The sequence below is a fragment of the Prionailurus bengalensis genome, chromosome C1 (genome assembly GCF_016509475.1).
Source record: "Prionailurus bengalensis isolate Pbe53 chromosome C1, Fcat_Pben_1.1_paternal_pri, whole genome shotgun sequence".
In the NCBI taxonomy this organism is placed as follows: Eukaryota; Metazoa; Chordata; class Mammalia; order Carnivora; family Felidae; genus Prionailurus; species Prionailurus bengalensis.
In genome coordinates, this window is record NC_057345.1 from 213,690,167 (window position 1) to 213,711,324 (window position 21,158).

At 47.7% G+C, this 21,158-nt stretch overlaps 1 protein-coding gene across 1 annotated transcript in view; it reads right to left on the reverse strand.

Annotated features, from left to right (window-relative positions):
• Positions 1-1,879: 1,879 nt before the first annotated feature.
• Positions 1,880-21,158, reverse strand: part of LOC122481881 (sp110 nuclear body protein-like) — a 31,821-nt gene continuing 12,542 nt past the window's right edge. The window contains 11 exon segments of the mRNA XM_043578127.1: positions 1,880-2,354; positions 3,498-3,634; positions 4,212-4,287; positions 4,545-4,650; positions 5,353-5,379; positions 5,381-5,466; positions 10,693-10,737; positions 11,547-11,689; positions 12,130-12,228; positions 16,466-16,534; positions 19,026-19,175. Coding sequence (XP_043434062.1) covers positions 2,244-2,354; positions 3,498-3,634; positions 4,212-4,287; positions 4,545-4,650; positions 5,353-5,379; positions 5,381-5,466; positions 10,693-10,737; positions 11,547-11,689; positions 12,130-12,228; positions 16,466-16,534; positions 19,026-19,175 — 1,049 coding nt within the window. The 3' untranslated portion in view covers positions 1,880-2,243.

A 21,158-nucleotide genomic window follows, 5' to 3' on the forward strand; every position in this document is an offset into this window, starting at 1 on the left:
TTATTTAAAAAAAATTTTTTTTTTCAATGTTTATTTATTTTTGGGACAGAGAGAGACAGAGCATGAACGGGGGAGGGGCAGAGAGAGAGGGAGACACAGAATCGGAAACAGGCTCCAGGCTCTGAGCCATCAGCCCAGAGCCTGACGCGGGGCTCGAACTCACGGACCGCGAGATCGTGACCTGGCTGAAGTCGGACGCTTAACCGACTGCGCCACCCAGGCGCCCCAAGTTTTATTTATTTTTGAGAGAGAGAGAGACAGAGTGTGAGTGGAGGGGGGTGGGCAGAGAGGAGACACAGAATCTGAAGCAGGCTCTTGGCTCTGAGCCGTCAGCCCAGAGCTCGATGCTAAATTTCAAACTCATGAACCATGAGATCATGACCTGAGCTGAAGTCAGACGCGCAACCGACTGAGCCACCCAGGTGCTCCTTCTTTTAAAGTTAGTTAAACATATACTTCACTGATGGGAAGAAGGAGCCGAAAAAGAAGCAAGGCAAAGTCACGGCAAAAAAAGACTTTAATTCACACCATTGATATTGCTCTCACGAACATGGGTGATTGTATTACACACATTTTTAACGTTTGCTTTTCAATTCTGGTGTATATTTGACATAACAAATGATTTATGCAATGTAAAAATAACAAAGTAATGACGTATATAATTGAATAAAATTAAAATAATTAATATAGAGTAAAAGTGAACATTTACTAATTATCATAAAGAGCTACGTCGTAAAACAGTGAATAGACTGGAATAAGGGGACTGAGAGGTACAAAAGGTGAAAAACACTTTGGCCTAAATATGTGGCTCATTAAAGATATTTTATTTTATTTTTTATTGTATTTATTTTATTTTTTACCTATTTTTGAGAGAGAGAGAGAGATACAGAGACAGAGACAGAGACACGAGAGTGAGCAAGGGAGGGGCAGAGAGAGAGGGAGACACAGAACTCAAAGCAGGCTCCAGGCTCCGAGCTGTCAACACAGAGCCTGATGCGGGGCTTGAATTCATGAACCGTGAGATCATGACCTGAGCTGAAGTCAGATGCCCAACTGACTGAGCCACCCAAGTACCCCTATTTTTTATTTTTTTAAGTTTATTTATTTATTTATTTTTAGAAGTAGGGGGAGGGGGGAAGAGAGAGAGAATCCCAAGCAGGCCCTTCAGTGTCAGTGCAGAGTGCAACATGGGGCTTGATCCCACCACCCTAGGATCATGACCTGAGCAGAAATCAAGAGTCAGATGCTCAGCTCACTGAGCCACCCAGGTGCCCCTTGGCTCTGACATTTAAAAAATAAGTTAAAAATACATTCACAAAACTTGCGGGTAAATATTGGGAGAATTAAAAACTGTTACAGATGCCTTCCAGAGTAGAAGGTGAAGACAAAGAAAATGTTGACAAAAATCATGGGAAAGTATTCCAAAGAGAAGGAATAAAATGATATGGCAGAAATAAGGCTAACTACAAACAACACATGCATGAATGCCTTCATAGAAAACTATAAAAGTGGACCTTGATTCAAAAGCAAGAGAATACCTGAATAGTTGAATGACCATGAAAAAGCAGAGATCATGGTCAATATTACTTCTCAAAAGAATGATGGGCTATATAATTTTATGAGCTGATTCTTTGAAAACATTATAAACTATTCCCGAGCATATAAAAAGGTAGAAGATGTTAGGGATTATCGTACCCAGCTGGGGTAGCCCTACATCTGATTATGACAGGACATGGAAGTGTGAGGATCAACCTCTTTCATAAGTATAGGAACAAAAATTCTGAAAAACACTCTCTGCAATGATATTGAAATACACACACACACACACACACACACACACACACATATATATATATATACAAAAATCAATTGCATACAACTTTAGAATTCAGTTTAGTTTCTTTTTCATAGTGATGTGAGGGTAGAAATTCTGAAGCTATTGTTGTAGTATTGTTTTAGTTGAACAGATGAGTATATATACTGTGGGAGAAGAGAGATGTAAATATTGAGAAGGAAGAGGCCTTAGATGGGGATGAGAGGTGTATTTCACACACACACACACACACACACACACACACTTTTAGGTGTAGAAAGAAAAGACAGGTGTGATGATGGTACAAGGCTCTGCGTTTGAGTCAAGAGGGCAGCCAATAACATTCTAGACTCACTGGCTGTCTAAAGATGGCCAGGGTCACATCATCTGGATCCTGAAGTTGGGGTGCCTTAGTTTTTCTAGAACAGGGTCAAAGAGTCTGGAAGCTGTTCTCATTGGCTTTGCAAAAAATAAACATCTCTTTGAGGTCCTTTTCAAATTCTGCCTCCAAGTCCAATCCTATCTCACCAAAGTCAGAAGCCTGAAAGACAAAAAAAAAAAAAAAAAAGGCAAACTAACAGGTGTCTAGGGACAAAGAATCAGGACCATCAAATCTCTTGCATTTTTTGGAGCCCCGCCCTCCCTGTCCTGAATGCTGTGCTTCCCCATCAGCCAGGCAGTGTGTGTGTGTGTGTGTGTGTGTGTGTGTGTGTAGTTTGGGGGGGGAAATGCTGCTGCCATAATATTGAAATGGATGAGCCTCTGCCCAGTTCCTAACTTGGAACTGACAAATGGTCAGGGCTGGAGAGCCGATTTTGATCACAGCAAAGCCTCAACTTGGTGTAAAATAGATAAAGATAAAGCATTTCTTGACAGCCCCACTCTCGGAAGGAAAGATGAGCGTTCCGTTCTCCGAGGCTAAGACTGGGCCAGGCATGGAGGGGCTCCATGGGTAGACTCTTTCTCCCTCCAGCTCCCTGCACAGACATCAGTTTACAGTTTGTGGTTTGGGAACAGGCCATCTTGTGCCATGGGAAGAAGGGGAAGGAGGCTGGGTGGAGGTAGAAATCTTCCTTAGGTACTTCCCAAGAAATATCTGCACAAATGATAGGAAAAATCAGGATAAACTCAGCAAAGTAAAGTTAAGAACGCGTCGGCTTGCACAATAGCACAACTAGTTGTCTCTCCCTACTGACAAAGGATGAAGCCACCACCAGCTGAGACAAGTCTGGATGTTTGGGGCCACTGGGAAATTTAGGAGTAGAACAATCCTAGTATGAGCATTCTGGGAATTTAAGTTATTTCATCAAGTTTAGTTCATTCATTGATTTCTGTATTTCTGAGGCGTGCAGAACACTGTAACCGTTAACTACCTTTCCTCTCTGTTTGAACGAGGAGGCAGGATGAAATGGATTGTCCTCGGTGGGACTCTCTTGTCTGTCCTCGAGCGGAGGATGGAGCTTTTTCAGGTGCCGTTTACAAGGATTCTTCCCTGTCCTGCTTGCTATCCCCTCGGACATCGTCCTCACCACCGCTGGAATTTACAGGCTGTTTTCTTCTGCAATCCTACTCTTTTTGACCTCTCTCTGGGACAAGGTCCGTACAACTCTTGCAGAGTTCTGCTGTGCCGGAAATTAGGGAAAATTGGAAAGGAAGTGCAAAAGAAAGAGGAGACGCCCTTTACCTTGTAAAACACTTTATGGTTGTGAAAGATCAGGCGCACGTCCCGCACAAAGCACGGCACCGTATACACTTTCTCAGTCAACCTTTCCTTAACCAGGTCCAACCACATGGCTTCCTTAAAGGGGTCTCCATAATCGCAAATACAGGGACAAAGCCACCAAAGGGGTGATATTAGCACAGCCATTGTTACTGGAATGGATCCAGTAATATAATGGATCCTGAAATGTAACAAGCCTTCATGTCCAGGGTGGTAATGGTATTAGCATCTGCCGTGTCTATGCCAGGCACCGTTCTAGGCACTGCCACGATATTAACTCATGATCCTACAACAGCCCAATGATGCAGGGGCTGTCATTACCCCCATTTCCAGGGGATGGAGAAGTTCAGCCGCCTACCCAGGATTTCAAGGCTAACCAGTGGTAGAGCTGGACTCGAAGTCCCCTGAGACGGCGCTCTAAACCCTGTGCTGTCTGTAAGAAAGACGTTTCCACCTAAGAGAGGATGAAACTGAGGTACATGGGAGGCGGAGCAAGTCGCCCGGTGTCCCAGAACCAGGACGCGGCGGGTGGAGTGGGACCCAGGGAGTCCCTCTCCACAGTCTGCAGCCAAACCCGCTCTCTGCAAGCCGGGGTGCCTGCAGGAGTCACACTCCAAAATTCCAGAAAGAGTTGTACATAAGAGAGATGCCCGGAGGACGAGAATCATAAAACATGACTTATATTATGCGGGGTTTCTGCAAAAAAGGAGCTTTGTGGGTGACAGTAGGCCTTCCAGAGGAGGAACCCACATTTCTGTAAAATGTGAAGAGACCTTTTACAGTGAAATGCAGCTCGGAGAAAGTGAAGCTGGGCCTGTGCCCAGGCGGACCCAGCCAGCCGTCCAACCACGTTTGCCAAAGGACCGAGGTGTGCGTCGAACTATGTTCAGGCACCGAATCTCCATCCTCAGAAGAGAGACGCCAAAAGCTCCCTCGGGCGCCCTTCCCCTCTCCCTCGTCCCGTCGGACTTCTCGCTGTCAGGGGGAAGGTGGAGTTCGCACCCAGCTCACCAACTGCTCCTCAGGCTGTAGCAGCCTCTCCAGGACCTCAGGTTTCCCGCAACACGGCTGCCTTCCCGAAGACTCCATCCTGCAGAAGGTGCAACTCCGCGGGCTCCTGGGAGGACAGGCAGAAGTGAGCGGGGGGCAAGGCCCCTGGAAACAGCCGCTGTCCCTACTGCTGCCATTGTTCTCCTTTTAGACATGGCTGATGGATACAGCTGGGAGATGAAGGGGACTCCCCTCCCAGAGTCTCCAGGACCCCCACGTGGGGCCCGAGTCCATGACCATCCTCCCATCGAGGGTGGCAACAGGGGGCTCCGTGCGTGGAGGGCAGGGTCAGGGTGAGTGGTGGGTCCTCCTTTCCCTGTCTGAGCTGCTGGGAGTCCTGCGTGCAGCGCCCAAGGGTCGAATCTGGGCCTTAACCCTTGGGGACCAAGGCCTCTAACAGCCTGTTGAGCCCACGGTAACATGCACGGACCAGGCCACGTTTCCTACCTTTCTGAACAGTTGCAGATCACAAACAACTGACGGTTCCCATTCCCAAGCCCCTGGGACAGGAGGCAGGGTTGCAAAACCAGGAAAGGGCACCTCCCACGGGCAGTGGCATTGTGGAGTCAAGGAGGCTCGGTCGCAGACTCCGAGAGCCAGATGCCAGACACCGAGATCAGACGGAACATAGGCTGCCGCCCCATCCAGCTGCTCTGGGCCACCCCCGAGCCACAATGCTTACACATCCGGCTTTTCTGCCCGGAGATGGGCGACCAGAGCAGAAGCGGGCAGAGTGGGCGTGCGGAAGGCGGGGCTGGGTCTCGCTAACCTCTCAGCCTCTGCAGGCGGGATGTGAGTCCTCACGAAAGGCTCTCGGACAAGGGACACAGCAGAGCCGTGGTCCCCCTCTATAGCACACCTCACATTCCTTGGAGGTTTCCCCCTGGAAGCGGAGATAATGCAGCAGGGATGGCATCAGTGAGACCCACAGCACACCGACACCGAGGGGCCTTGGAACACGCCGTCCTTGTGTGTTCCAGAGTGGATGTCTCCAGCTGACCACGGTGCTCCGAGAGAGCGCCGATGGAGCACCAGCCTGGCCTTTCCGACCGATCGATCGCAGAAAAGCAGACGGCAAGAATCCTCAAGTTGCCCCTTGAACCGCACATTGTCAGAGCCGGAAGGGACTGGAAGGTCATTTAAGCCCTTTCTGCACAGAGCGTGGTCTGAGGACCAAGGGCATCACCGTTACCTGGGAGGCGGTGAGAGAGGCAGACCCGCTGAATTGGAATCTGTTTTAACAGGACCCCAGGCACTTTGGAAGTACATGACATTTGAGGAAACACAGCTTTAGGCAACTTCCTCTTTTTACAAGCCTGGGAAGGCAAGATGCTTTTTTTTTTTCTGCGAAGTCAACACAACTTAGTATTTGGGCCGCCCGTGCCAGGGTTCAGAGCTGTTCCCGTCCACCGTGTGCCGTCCCAGGTAAGCGTGCTGGGCAGACCCAGAACAGTTCTTGATGGAAACACAAAGACAGATGGCTGCTGTACAAATGGGTTGTTTTGTGGGCCTCAGAAATCACTGTCTTTCTCATGGCCTTAGAATGTGATCCAGTAAATTCTCCAGGTGATCTTTACTGCTGGATAAAGACCTACAGGCAGGAGCCCCTGTTCTCCTGACCCTGCAAGATGGACAGTAGGGCTTTACACACAAGGGGAATGTTTTCTCTGCACTGAAGGTAGGCGTCAGGAAGAGGCACCTTTCTGTCTGTGCCTCTGGGAGGTGAAAAGGCAGGAAATAGATCATTAGGAGCTGGAGCAGAGGATGGAGGAGGCTGGGGATCAGTTACAGCTAAGGAGAGAAATCCTGCCACTACCCTCAACTGTCCACAACACAAGCACAAGGACCTGGGTGAGGGCGGGAAGGATGGAAATGTCTTGCCCATTCTCAAAACTAGCCACTCAGTCAGAGTAAAAATTCCCTTTGATTTGGGGATGAAATTCATCACGGTCTTAGCTGGGGAGGCTTCCGGAGCAAATTCTTCTACTTCGGAGGGCCCCAGGACTCCATAAAGAGGGCTCCCTGCCAACCTTGAAGTTCAGGTGAACTTTCTGGCCTTCCCATCCCAAACTCACCAGTCTGCCTTTCTTTGTCCCTGGAGTGCCCTCTGACTGGACACCCGACCTGCCTAGGCCCGGGATGCAGATGCCAGCTTCCCACAGCCCAGACCTCCCCCCTCCTCCCAGTTGAGACCTTGGTTGGATCCAGAGCCCCAGTCCCTCTGTGGTGTGAGTCCTGACAGCTTTTTTCTTTTCTCCTTTTTTTGTAATGCAAGTGCCTGACCGAAGCCTGGATTGTTCTAGCACCCCATCAAAGACAGCTATCTCCTTATTTCTGGAGTAAATGCATTGCCAGCCACACAACTAGATAAAGAGCCAGGCTGCCTGTCCCCACAGAGGCTCCTTTGTGTTAGAGATCTTGGTTGGTTTCAAGAACTGACCATTTGGATCGCTTGTTTTTTTTTTTTTCTTTCTCTTCTCACACTTTAAATTCCAGCTGTTATGTTTTAAATGCACCAATAAAGAGTGAGCCTGCAAAGCCCTAGGCCCCCACCTTCGCCTGTGCTCTTTCTCTCTCTCTCTCTCTCCTTCTATCTCTCTCTCTCTCCATCAATCTCTTGGCCACCTCACTGTATGGCCCCAGGTGTGCTCTGTAATTTCCATGTCCCGTAAGTAATAAAAAGTAATAAAATTTTTTTTTCAGTTTCCTGATGGTTATTGCTGGAAGGCACCTTGCGATTATATTAAGAACCACAACGGCCCGTCTAACCACATTGGTTATGGACAGTCTGTGACCAGCACAAAACACCCCCTTCCCTAGGCTCTGGAGTAGGATAGTTTCCAACACACATGGTATGACAGCGAACGAGAGAAAGGACGTACACCTGCACGGTCACCTTCTGACTCTGGCTTTTCTGCTCCACTGCTGACAGCTTCAAGTCCCACCCCTCTCTCTTACCCCTTTCACCACCTCTCGGCAAGTCGGCAAGTCGATAAGGAGGCTCATGCGCTCCCCCTCCTGGCCTCAGAGAGAAGTTCAAACCAGACAAGCTCTGCGCCAGCAAGGGAATTCTCACCTTGGCCCCACTCATAGCCATGGTAAAACCTGGAGCTATTCCCTCTCGCCACTCAGGCATTTTCAGACCAGCTTGGCAACCTGCCCGGCCCTCCGTAGGAAGCCTCAGTATGTGAGTGATAAATCATTTCATACTCGCTAGGTATGAAATGTGTGAGTGTTGCATCTTCACTTTCGATATCTGAACCCAGTCGATCCCACCTCGCTGCACGTAACCACGAGACATCGGCTCAACAGGCAGGGAGTCTTGGTGACCAGGGGTCTGTCGTCTCTTGCTCTGGTTGGCTAACTGGTTCTTCGAACTGGCTTACTCTTTGAGTTGTGTTGGGTCTGCTGGGCCATGGCCCTGAGGTTGCAGTCATCTACCATGAGGGACCGCTCATTCTTTTCAAGTTCAAGAACAGACCAAACTGGGCAGATAGTGGAAGAGTAGAAATAATCACTCCTGCATCTCGTATGATAAGCTTTGAGCCTTGAAATTGATACTGGATTCCATTCACTGTCTTAACAGAGGGGAACGGTCCGTGGGCTCCTTTTTGTAAGGCTGATTGTTAAGTGTCAAAAGCTTAATTTTATCTTATTTCGTTAGTCGTCGGGCAAGAGCATGCACGTTCACTACAGGATATTTCAGGGCAGTGGGTATTATGACCAGGAGGCAGCAATTTTGATGGTTAAAGTGAGGTGTGAGGTGTAACTGTTTTCCCTCTAGTTTACCTTTGGAAACTCCCTACGAGGGTAGAGGGTAACTTGCTTAAATTCAGTGGGCTATAATTACTCAAAAGGAGCTCCACCCATTAAGTTCCCTACACACAATATTATTGAAATGACTGGCACCATCCACCTGGCAAGTGTTTTGCTGTCCCATATTTGGCCAGTAAGTTCTGTTCGGTGCCTATTCCAACAGCATCTCAGCTGCCTTGCAGCTGTGGGGATACAGCCCTCCTTGCTCCCTGCAGTGTCTCGACAGCTTTATCATCACACACACCCTCTGCAGGCAAGATCTTAACTGCGTCCGACTTGCCCCAGGAGCGCAAGTCTGACACTACCCCGATGACATCCTTCTCATTTGACACACTCATTCAGAACATACAATGACCCACAAAGGAGCTCCCAGAGAGGGATAGGCCATTGTGCACACATAGCACAGGGCCCCATCAGCTCAGCAAATTTCTGGGCATCATTTGATCGTTTGAAGGCTGTTCTGTCCCTGACACAGTCAAGAAACGATTATTGACCCTCTCAATGCCCGCAACTCTTGCCCAACATCTTTTAGGCCTTTGGATTCAAGGTAACACATTCCTCATTTACAGATTTTACGTATGCCCATTTAGGCTTACTTGCAAATTGACCCACTTTGAATGAGAATCCCTTAAGTCAAAGGCTCTAGAATCTGTCCAAGATAAAGCAAAAAGCTGTTCTCAGTTCCCACCGTATGCCATTGGAGTAACAACTTCTGTCTGCATCCTGAGCCCTTCTAGAGATGGAGGTTCTCACAAGCACTCAGCCTGTGCCCATTTTGCCTTGGGTCATGGAAGCAGCGTCCTGCAGGGAAACCCCAAAACACACGTTTGGAGCGTCGGCATCAGGTCTCTTGATGGTACACATATACAAAGATAGACACCAACAGAGAACGGGTATATGGCAGAGTGACAGTGATGTATGAGACAACGTTGCTGAAGAAAGGGCCCGCATTAGCCCATTTGTAGTCAGAACTAAACTGAGTCTCGTTACCCCAATGTGGCTTCTCCTAGGTGGGACTGAAAGGTCGGGCCAAGTGTGCTTCTGGCTATAATGTACTGACATGTGGTATCATGAGTGAGCAGCAACTAGAATATTGGGGCCATTAATTAAAGCTCTGGATTAAAAATATCTTTATTGTGTTTTTTTTCTTTTTTGCTGTTGACAAAAGTAATAAATGGTCATTAGGAAAATTCTACCTGTACATAAATGTGTAATATGGAAGGCAAATATTCCCTATAATCCTATCCCCAAATAACCAATTCACTCAGATATTTGCAATCATAGACCTCCATAGTCACATAAACAAAACTGGGCTCCTTCCATATGTATTACTACCAGTTTAAGCGTCCAGAAGCTTTCTGGACTTTAGAACCCTTGGGTGGTTTTCCATTGACTGAAGGGCATTCCCTGCACCCTCCACCCAGTAGAGGCCGCCTCCAGATCCAGCTTATCTGGACCCCTGGGTGATGCATTTCCAGACCATCCTGTCCATGGGCAGGATTCTTCCCTAATTTTTGGCTATTACAAGGAGCCTCCCTGTACATATCAAGATATTGCAAATCAGCATGGAAAAGATGTTTCATACAATAAACAGCATTGGGAGGACACCTTGTCTTTTCAATGAATCCAGCTAAGGGTCAGGCCAGCCCTTCAGGGCACGGTGGGAGAGGCACCATTGCCTCTGCTGAAGGTTCGTATCTTATGGGAAGTTCATGGGTGAGATTTGTGTCTTGAGGACATATTTAAGCAAGCAAAGAAGGACGAGAAGGAGCAGCTGGTACAGACAATGGATGCCTGCCCTTTTCACCTGGAGGGATGCTATGCAGAGGCAAAGCTCAATTCAAATGCGATTCCATTTTGGGGCCACTGATAAGGAGCCGTTGAACTGAGGAATTCTTTGTGTTCAATCAAGGATGGTCTCCTTGTTCTTTTCACAGACCGTTTTTGTCTATCTCCATACCACATTTACTTCTCAAACTAGAACATTCTATTTCTGACACCTTTGGTTTGTCATCATCCAAACACCCGGTTCTTTTTCTAAAACACATGTACATCATCAGTTTTTGTTCTAATCTTTATTTTAAAGAGTTTTTGTGTCCCCCTCCCAAATTATGAAAACAAAAGGGGTACATACATGTACCAGCGTGCCAATGCCATTGTCGTGAAGATGCAATGACTAAAAGTAAAGGTGACCCAGGGCCGGGGACCTTGAGGACTCGAAGGTGAGCCTTTGGATGCAGAGAGTGTGCAACATGGCGACTGAAAATGTGGTAGAAATTCACCTGCTATTTACCTTTCTCTTGACATTTATTCTTGGGGGACAGAACAAAAGTCCTTTCTGAAAGAGAGAAGGGGTCAATGAACGAGGTTATCCGGGAAGCTCTTCTTTCGTCCATATCAAAGTTCCCACTTCCTAGTGAATATTTATACCTGGACGTCCTACCAGGTCTCAAACCCAAGGTGTCTGAAAGCAACACCATTAGCTCCAACCTCCAATCGGCTCTTCTTCTGAACGTCACTTGATAAACTCATTTTTTTCCTGTTACTCAAACCCAAGACCCATTAGTCCTTCCTTCCCAGTTCCTTTCCCACCCACATTCTCCTCTCCATTTCTTCCTTGGTAGGTAAAATCCTTGTGATTTCATCCCAGTGATATTCTTTTTGGGTGTTTTTTGAGGCCTGGTGTTGGGGTCTGGGATCACAGAGATTAGTAGCCTTGTTTGTGGCTCAGAGGATTGAGTGTGAGCCAGGGAAGTGCAGAGGAGACACTGCCCATGGACAGGATGGTCTAGAAACGCGTCACCCGGGGGTCCAGATAAGCTGGGTCTGGAGGAGGCCTTTACTGGGCGGAGGGCCCAGGGAAGCTCTCAGAGATCTGGGTCTCAATCTGGCTTCCCCTGGTTTACCCCACCCAGTACCCCCGGGCTAAGCTTCTTAAGCCTCTCCTGACCTCACAGCCCTCTGCTCACATTTAAAGTTCTCCACGGTCAGCACCAACCTTTCTAATTTTATCACCCATAACTTTTCTCTATAAAAAATTGAGCTCTTTGTCAATCCTAATGGAAATTCCTTCACATTTCTGTAATTGAAATTGCGCTCATCCTGCAAGAATTAAACCCGTCACCCATCCGTCCCCTGTCATAATACCTTCAGCAGCTCTTCTAAGGTCTTTCCTCTGCAATGCACACTCTGTTTCCATTTCCTTGAAGTTGCCCGTTTTCCTTCGATTTCAAATTCTTTCGGGGTGAACCAAATTCCCTCCTCGTTCTGAATGCACTTCTCTGAGGATCCTGGAGGATAAAGACGGCCCATTCCTGGACCCAATCTCATGCTCTGTGAATTCACCCTAGACCTCCAAACTCCTAACTGGGGTTGTTCCGCCTGCCTGGGTCCAGAGAGACTCTCTGCAGGGAGGGAGGATAGCAGGGGAGCCTGGATTCCTCCTCTCTCAGGCTGAAGGAAGCCCTAAGCCCTGTGGGAGCGGGAGAGGGTTTGCATTTTGTGCGACATCTGCATGCGGCAAGTATGGCCACTGGGTCCACGGTGGTGGAGTGGCCTGGCAGCCGGGTTCACCACGACGCGGAGAAGCGAAAATTCCTTGTTAACAAGGCACTTCCTTCGCTGCAGCCTAGCTTGCAGGGTTTATCTCCTGGACAAGGAGACGCACGGGTATTTTCCTCTCTTCTAGTGGCTCCGGGCGTTCCAAAGAGCAGAAGATCGGGAAACCCACCTCGTTTCAGTCTCTCCTTATATAAAATCCCTTTAGCTTCACCACACGTCACGGGAAGTTTAGGAGAGTGAAAATCCACGGGGTCGTCTTCGGGTTTTTCTGGAAGCAGAAGGGAAAGTAGAAGAGTATAGTTTCACTCAGTCTTCGTTTTCTCTCGTTCCGGCCTTCCCCTTGCCCCGAACTCTAACGACAGTAATAGTAACAATAATCACGTAAATGGCACTGGGGAACAGCCTCTGGCTAACTGGCAGCACTTCCTCCATTTTGAGTGGCAGATTAGCCACGTGTACAGAGTAGTTTCTGATCAACAAAGCCATCGCCCCCAACACTGCATCAAACAAAATGTTCAGTAAAGCAGATAGGGCTCCTGTGCTGGGTTTTAATTCGTAAGCTAATTGGCTATCACCCACCGCTCCTCTATTCCATAAGCAACCTGTTTATCCCTCTACCCGGATAGAAGTTGCCGGCCCAGAATATTTCCTGGTGCTCGGGTAGCTGGAAGAAAGGTCTTTGTTTATAATCTTATCACCTGATTGACACCAAGGCGGGGTAAGTGAGGCGCTCAGCACCGAGAGATTAGTGTCAGTCTTCATTTTCTCCCGTCCTTTTTCATTTTATTGCTTTTCTGTTCCTTCCTCCATGAGTCAAAAGAGAACCCCCCACCCCACCCCCACCCCCCCCTCACCGCCAAGAACTCTAGCCTAATCTGCAAATTGCACATGGAGAGATTTGGCAACGGTGAAACGTTGAGCAGGGATGTGGGGGTATTGATTCAGGAGAGAAGCAGTTGGAAAAGAGTTTAAAATAAATACCAGCCACTCCTGCCGCTTTTTACCACAGCCGCACTGTGGGCGAATTCATTCCAGATAGACTGCGGGAGCCGTCTCCGGGGGCGAGGAGAAGGCGCTGCCCACGGCTTGTGTTGAGTTACACAGGATGTTACGTGCAGAATGAGGCTAGGAGAACAGCCAGTCCAACTTTCTCCCTTGCTTCAAACACTTATTGCAAGAGCCAAAGGAAATGTATGAAAAGGCAAGAGCCTCCCCGGAAAAAGAAACAAGCGGCATCGATGCTAACGGTGAAGAAACCGTTAGTTACTTTGGAAGGATATGAACTAGAGGCAGACGAGAAAGCAGAGATCCCTGAGAAGTGACCAGATGGCTCCCTTGGACGGAATGCTGAAGGATGTCCAGTCTTGGAGGGGCAGGGGCTGGATAGGAGTGAAGGGGGTGGGAAGAACTTAGTTTCAAAAGCCAGCCAGCATTCTTGCGTGGACTGGCTGGCTCCACCACTGTCTCCGGACTCTGCCCACTTAAATAAATAGGGCCCAGGGGATGACAGCTCAGCCTCAGGAGCCAGACTGGCGGGGCTTACGATCTGGGCTGTGCAATTTCCTAGCAAGGGTATGTAAGTGCATATTATTGTCAAGGTTGAACCGAAGACCAGCCATGGCGGATTCCTAACTTGGGAGACAAGGCAGAGGCACAGGTAACTTTGGACCACTGCCGCAAACCCCGAGGGGGATTAGCAGGGCATCGGGGACCTTGCATAGTTGTCTGTCTCACGGAACTCATTCCCTATGATAAGTATAGGTCCCAAAACAGATGTCCCAGACAGGCTCGCAAGCAGATGCAGGAGCAGTGGGCGGCACTGGGAGTTCTGGGCAGCCAGCCAGGGTGCAGGGTTGCGGGCACAGGCAGAACTCCCTCCTTTACCTGGTTCAGGCAGCTTCCCAAGTCAGCCAGGACCTTCTGTCCTGGGTAGCTCCAAAGCCACTACCCTGCGCCTATGGAGGGACAGCTTTCTGATCTGTTCCGGTAGTCCTGCATTTAGCTTCGTCTCACCTGCTCCGTCTTGGAAACAGGCTTTTTAAGGATGGAACCCTGAGGGGAAGGCCTCCTTGGCGCTCTCCCACATCTGTTAGATCACCATTCGTAAGCGTGAGCAAACAATGAGGAGCCTGCTATGAAGGTAAGCCATTAATAAAGAGAGTTCCTGGAAATGGAAAGCAGGGTGCAGGAAACGAGAAGAAAGCCTAACAGAGGCAAGAAAAGCAGAATGGGAACAAACTTCAGGAATCCTTTCAGAACACAGGGTGAAGGCACGTGGTGAAAATCATGCATGGACAGACATGGCCTGGGGAGAGGTCTGGAGCTCCCTGATCTGAACGCGAAGGGTTCGTGGGGAGATGGGGTGGCTGATCATCAAGGCAATAGTAAAGGCCACACACACACACCGTGTAGTTTATTTTCACAACAACTTATCAAAGGGAAGGCAATGATGGTGATCCCCACTTTATAGATGGGGGACTCAGGCTCAAAGGTGGAGACGGAATTCCCGGACATCCCCACACGGTACAAGGTGGGACTGGCAGTGGAATCCAGACCTGCTGGACCACCCCCCCCCCCCCCCCAGTTCCTTTCATACTGTCAGAAATGCCTCAACAGGACTCCCTACTGTATGTCGATAACAACACAGAGACAGCCGGCGTTAAATCAGAAGGCACGGCCAGGGCAGAAGTGCTAAAGAGACAGAAGAAGCTGACGCTGACAGACAGCTCTCAGCATCTGCTTAGATTCGTGCTTCCTACTCGTGTTTCCTACAGACACCGGGGAGTATTTTCTTTTTTTCAGTGCAAAGAACAAAAAACTTGCACTTAGGACACCTAGGTTGATCTTAGTTCATGCAAGTCTTTTATGCTCTAATTGAATCCGTAAAGTGAGCTGAACGATACTTATATGATGGCTAAATGGCAAAACGCAGGACAAAGTGCTTTGCCAATTGTAAAGTGGGTACACTTCTGTTGTTATCAGGGCCTCTGCGTATGGTTGGGTGGGTTGTGCACTGAGCAAGGGTCCCACCTCTAAGGAGGGCTCTGATTCATACTCAGAGCTGGATACTTTCTTTATGTTTTATTTTTTTTTAACGTTTATTCATTTTTGAGACAGAGAGAGACAGAGCATGAACGGGGCAGGGTCAGAGAGAGGGAGACACAGAATCCGAAACAGGCTCCAGGCTCTGAGCTGTCAGCACAGAGCCCGACGCGGGGCTCGAACTCACGGACTGCGAGATCATGACCTGAGCCGAAGTCGGCCGCCCAACCGACTGAGCCACCCAGGCGCCCCAGAGCTGGATACTTTCTACGAGGACCTTCTGTCAGAGGGCAGCAAAGGACCTGGTTTTAGGAGTCAGCTCCGACAGATGTGGGTAAAGCATATTGAGGAAAGGGCACTTTTTCTAATGCGCACAAGTGCATTCTCTGAGTACATGGAATCTCTCATATTGGTAGTCACACTTCATGAAGAAGAACAGATAAGGTATTGATTGCACAGTTATTTAAGTATACACTGTGTGAGGCACGGGAACACTGGGCACAGAGCAAAGAGCAAGACCGACCACTTACTGACCTCATCAGACTTTCACACAGTGAACAGGATGTACACAGTTAATTTTAGTTGTGACAAGTGCCGTGAAGAAAAAAAAAAACGCTGGGTTCCACGAAGGCGGGTCAGGAAAACCTGCCCTTGCCTGCTGGGACAGAGAACGCTTAGTTCAAGGTGAGGCCTGGGGATGTGTAGCAAAGGGAAGAAGAACAAGGGGGGTCAGCTTCGGGGAACGGGTGGGTGAGGGGGGCACACCGAGGAAGCCCTGGGCAGGAAAGGAGGGCGAAGCATCCAGTGTCAAAGAGCCTATGCTTTGAGAAATCAGGCTGGTGGTGACCCTCGGGGTGTAGGTGGGGATGGGATTATGGGTGTGGGCTATGTTCTGTTTCTTAACCTAGGCGCTAAGTACATGTGGGCTTTGCCTTTGTGTTAATTCCTCAGGCTGTACATTTACGGTACGTGCATCTTTCTTAAGCATCACACCAGTGCTACTCAATGTGCCGGCGCGTGACAAGACAGGAGCTTGATCCAATAGAAATAAGGCATCTCCGCTGAGGAGGTCCTGCTGTGAAAACGGGGTGCTCAGTGTCACGGTTGGTTTATAAGCTCTTTATGTTTGCAGACTTGCAACCAACAGACTTGTGGATGGCACCAGTCTGCGGACCCTACCTCAAGTAGCCTCTGTTCTACTTCAATGATAAATTCACGGCGGGGAGGAGGAATGCCAATGTCGCCGGAGCCTAAAGAGGGAAGGGAGAGTGAGAGGGGACAGTGCTGAAGAAATGTTATCAAGGCAGAAGAGAAATGAATGCTCACAGAAAAGGAGGAGGGGGAAGAGGAGGAGGAGGACGAAGATGGGAGGGAAAGAGGAGGAAGAGAGGACACAAACAATCGGCAGGTGGCCAGGGCGCCAGTGATGTCTGACGGCCAGTCCCTGTCTCTGGCTTACTTACCCTTTGGGGGAATATTTTTCTGACACCTTCTGGTTGAACTTGAACTGACATCGTTGTTCCTTTTCTTTTCTAAAAAAAAAAATTAATGTCATTTACAATTGGAAACATAGATTTATATGCTTTATATATCAACTATTTTCAAGTAATTTCTTCTGTCTTTCTATCACTTTGGAGAGACAAGATAGATGTGTCTTTGAAAAAAAAATTTTTTTTTTACATTTATTTATTTTTGAGAGACAGAGAGAGACAGAGCACAAGCGGGGGAGGGGCAGAGAGAGAAGGAGACACAGAATCCGAAGCAGGCTCCAGGCTCCGAGCCGTCAGCACAGAGCCCGACGGGGGGCTCGAACTCACAATCCGCGAGATCATGAATTGAGCCGAAGTCGGATGCTTAACCGACTGAGCCAGCCAGGCTCCCCAAGACGTGGGTCTTATGAAAGGAACATTATAGCATTGATCATGGAGGAATAGCAAGTTCATGTTAATAGATAGATAGGAAGGCTAAAAACATTACAGAAACCATGTTTTCATAAGGTAATATATATTAACATATAATAATCAATATAATAATGTGTACATATGGATTTAATACAAACACTAGAAGTAGATAAAGGATATAAACTTATAAATATCACATAGAAAGGACTTTTTAAGGAAGAAATATAGGGCATAAAACAATGGTTCTCAATGCTGGTTGATTTGGTCCCCCAGGGGATATTTGACAATGTTGGGAAATCTTTTTGTTTCTCATGACTGGGAGGAAGACGCTACTGGCATCTAATGGCTGGGATGTTGCCCAGTATCTCGTGAGACACAGGACAGCACTCATGACAAAGAATTATTCAGTCCCAAATGCTAGTAAGGGTCAAGGTCGAGAAACTCTGGCATAAACCATCTTGGAAAAGACAAACGGATTTGTCTACCCAAATTTACAAAAAAATTCTCCACAACCAAAAATTTCTCAAGTGAGTTACAAAATAAAAACAAAAGCAGAAACATTTCAATGAGATAACAAACAGTAGATTTCCATAATCGATCAAACGGAAAGACGAATAGTCCTATACGAAAATGGGCAAATACGAACAAGTGAACCTCAAAGGAAAAACTTCTAATAAAAAATTATTTGACAAACAGCTATCTTAGTAGAAAGAGGCTAGGTGGTGTTATGATAAATTATGACTCTCCCAAATTTCAGTGGTTAATTATAGGTATCAGCAAATAATAGCATGAAGACCAAATAAGTCCAATGCTTGTGTTTGTAAATAAAGATTTATTGGAACACAGACAGGTGCATTTGTTTACATATTTGTCTCTGGCTGCTTTCATACTACAATGGCAGTGTTGAGTAGTTGCCATAGAGATTGTAGGGCCAGCAAAGCTCTTATCTGGCCCCTTTTCGAAAAAGTTTGCCAAGTGTTGGTTGAAAACAACCCAGTTTTACTTCTCCCTTGTGCTACTCACTCATCACAAGTTAGATGAGGTTCCACGTTATTGACACACACGGATCCTGGGGACAAAGCAACTTGTGTCTAGAACATTGTTGGTCCCGTGGCAGAAATAAAGATGATACACAGGCTCTTAGAGCTTTGGCTTTGAAGCGACCCTCACACTTCTGTCCACATTTCTTTGGCCAAGTCAAGTGACATGGCCATTCTGGAGTCCACAGGGCAAGAGTGTATAACCTTCCGAGATACCAGTGAGTAGTAATACAATCTACCACAGCATATTTAACCACAGGCATGGTGCAAAGAAATCCAAAGGAAAACATGGGTGGAATATCATTCTTTGCTTTTAATCTGTCAACACAGAAGACTCTTAATTGTTTCCAGTTTTGGTGAAGGTGTAGGGAAAATGGCATCTGTATGATGTTAATGGGAGTCTAAACTGGCAATAATTTGATCATCAGTATGTGCTTTATTTTATTTTAAATTTATTTATTTATTTTGGGAGAGAGAGAGGGGGGGAGAGAGAGAGAGAGGAAGGGGCAGAGAGAGAGGAAGAGAGAGAATCCCAAGCAGATCCCACACTGACAGCACAGAGCCTGACATGGGGCTCAAACCCACCAACTGTGAGATCATGACCTAACCTGAAACCAAGAGTCCGACACTTAACCGAACTGAACCATCCAGGTGCCCTGGTATGTACTAATCTTAAACATGTAGACTCTTTGACTAAGCCACTTCACTTCCATAAAGAAGCCATTAAGAAACACTCCTGGGAGTGTGTGCACTTTGAGGAGTGGTGCCACTTTTTGTATGGGGGCAGCTTGAATCAAGACGGGAGCCCCCAGACTCAGCGGAGTTGTGGTGGCTCTCCTAATGGAAATGTAAACAGTAGACACTGGGAAGTGGTCACGTGAGTCCATGTAGAGGTGACCTGTGGGCTGGGAGCACGCTGGCTTCTACCCACAACCACTCCCAGCCCAGAAGTTCCTTGCCGTCTTGTCTGCATCGCTCCCTTCTTCTACCGTTTCCTTCACACATCCACCCAACCCCATGTCCGTCCCGAGAAAGACCCTCCCACATGGAGCATTTATAGCAGATTCGGTAGCCAGCCTTACCCTGTGGTCCAGAGGTTTGTGTACATCCAGTCCTTGCCTTTTGGGCCCTTGTTATGACCTCTGAGTTGCTGGTTGAATCGTCCTTCCTTTCAGTCGCCTGATCCATCAGTTGGAGCTTTTTTTGGATTGTGTGTTCAGGTGAGGCTCTCCCTGGGCCAAATAGTGATTTGTGAATAGTTTTCACTGGGGTGCCCTCCAGTGAAGGCACTGGGGTGCCCTTTCACTGGGAAGCTCCTCCTCCCCCTCCCATGCCCCCAGCCCCTTTGAGATCTCTGTACCCCTGTACCTCATTTTTCTCCTGCTAGTTCTCTGCAATTGTATCTTTCTTGTGCACACCTTTCTTTCTCCCTTAGACTCACCATCTGCCCTCAGCCCTGTGCAACCTGTTGAAATTAACCAGACTCCCAGAGCAGAGGGCTTTCTTTCCTGGGCCATGTCTGACACCTTCTTCCTGGAGGTGCCCACATCCGAGTAAAGATGGCCAGGTAGCCTGTTTTGGCACACAAGGAGTGCTATAACGTACTTCTCCAGATTCCCGAGGACCTGTTTGTGGATCAGGAGGGATCCAAGTTTCCCCAGTTGCCTCCAAGGGGAAAAGTGCAAGGTATCAAAGAATCGAGGGGCTGCGTGGTCGAGTGTGAGGCTAGGACAGAGAGGATTTACAATGACGATGACAGAAGGAAGGGTGTAAGGGTTAGGGTTCTCTTTCCCACGGATCTGGATACTTTTATTTTGCCGAGGACTCACATTTATATCTTTGGATCTGATTTTTTTATTGAGTGCCAGATTTGCATATTGTGGGGGAAATTTTTTTTCTATTTTTCTATAGAATATAATTTATTGTTAATTTGGTTTCCATACAACACCCAGTGTTCATCCCGATAAGTGCCCTCCTCAATGCCCATCACCCACTTTCCCCTCTCCCTATTGTGGGGGAAATGAAGCTCCCTTGATTTCTCAGTACTTCTGTGAAAAGCCCTAGACTCCTGAGGCATGAAAATGTATACAGAATTAAGACAGGGAATGCTTGCTTTCACATCCCTAGGAACATTTTGCTTTTCATACACCATGAGAATGAGATCTGTAGCTGGTAAACTGCTGTTTGATCCAAAAGGATAATAAGTCTTCCCCTCTCCTGAGATTGCCAAATGCCTACAGCAGGGCTAGCTTCCTAAGCTAAGTCCCAAAGTACCAGGATTACTGGAGCCCTCTCTCCATTGGTATTTACACATCAAAAGGGATGAAGCCCAGAATGTGGATCATCTGTAATAAAGGCTGAAGACACTTGGGGTGTCTCTGCCTCTTAGAAAGAGGCATTTCAATTCCAAAAGATGAGGGTGAGGACAGAGGATCAGTTTAATCTTATCTCAAAGCAGCAAAGTTTTTTTCTTGTTTGTTTGTATTTTGTTTTTCCCTCCTTTCAGGAGAGGAGGAAGATGGCTTCCTTGTCCTGTCTATAAACAGAAAACCCATCATTCTCTATCCTTTGTCTATGGGATATCATCTGCCTCTCAGAAGGATTCCAACAGCTCTCTTCTCACTGCCTGTGGGTCTGCATTTGGGGGTAGATAATGCAGTGTGACTCTGGATGTTGAGCTGGTTGTGATGTCAGTGAGGAATTCTTTCCCCTGATCCAGGTGCCTGGGGTTCCTGCATGGTCGTATACACAAAGAACGGCCCTATGCAAGTGGGGTACCATCTCAGACCCTTCACAGTTTTGGACAAAGCATAGAGCTAGAGCATAGACAGCTAGCACAAATCTTGAGGCGAACAGGTCAAAAATGGAAAATTCTAAGATTTCCTCCCAAATTATTTGCCTCTCCCCTTAGCAATGTACACCACCATTCGCCCAGCCATTCAAGCCAGAAGCTGAAGAGGAAGACTTGGTTTCTCTCTCCTCCCCAGCTCCTAATTTTTCAAGTTCTATCAACTCTCTTTCCAAGCTGTTCTTGAACTGGCCCTTATCTCCACTGCCAGATCTGAATGCAGAGTTCTGTCAGCCTGCATGGCGTCCTCCCCTTTCCAAGGGTTGTCCCGCCTCCATTCTCTTCTGTTTCCAATTCATCCTTTACGCTGAACCAAAACTGTTCTTGTCAAATGTAAAGTGGGATCATGTCACTTCACTGATCGGAT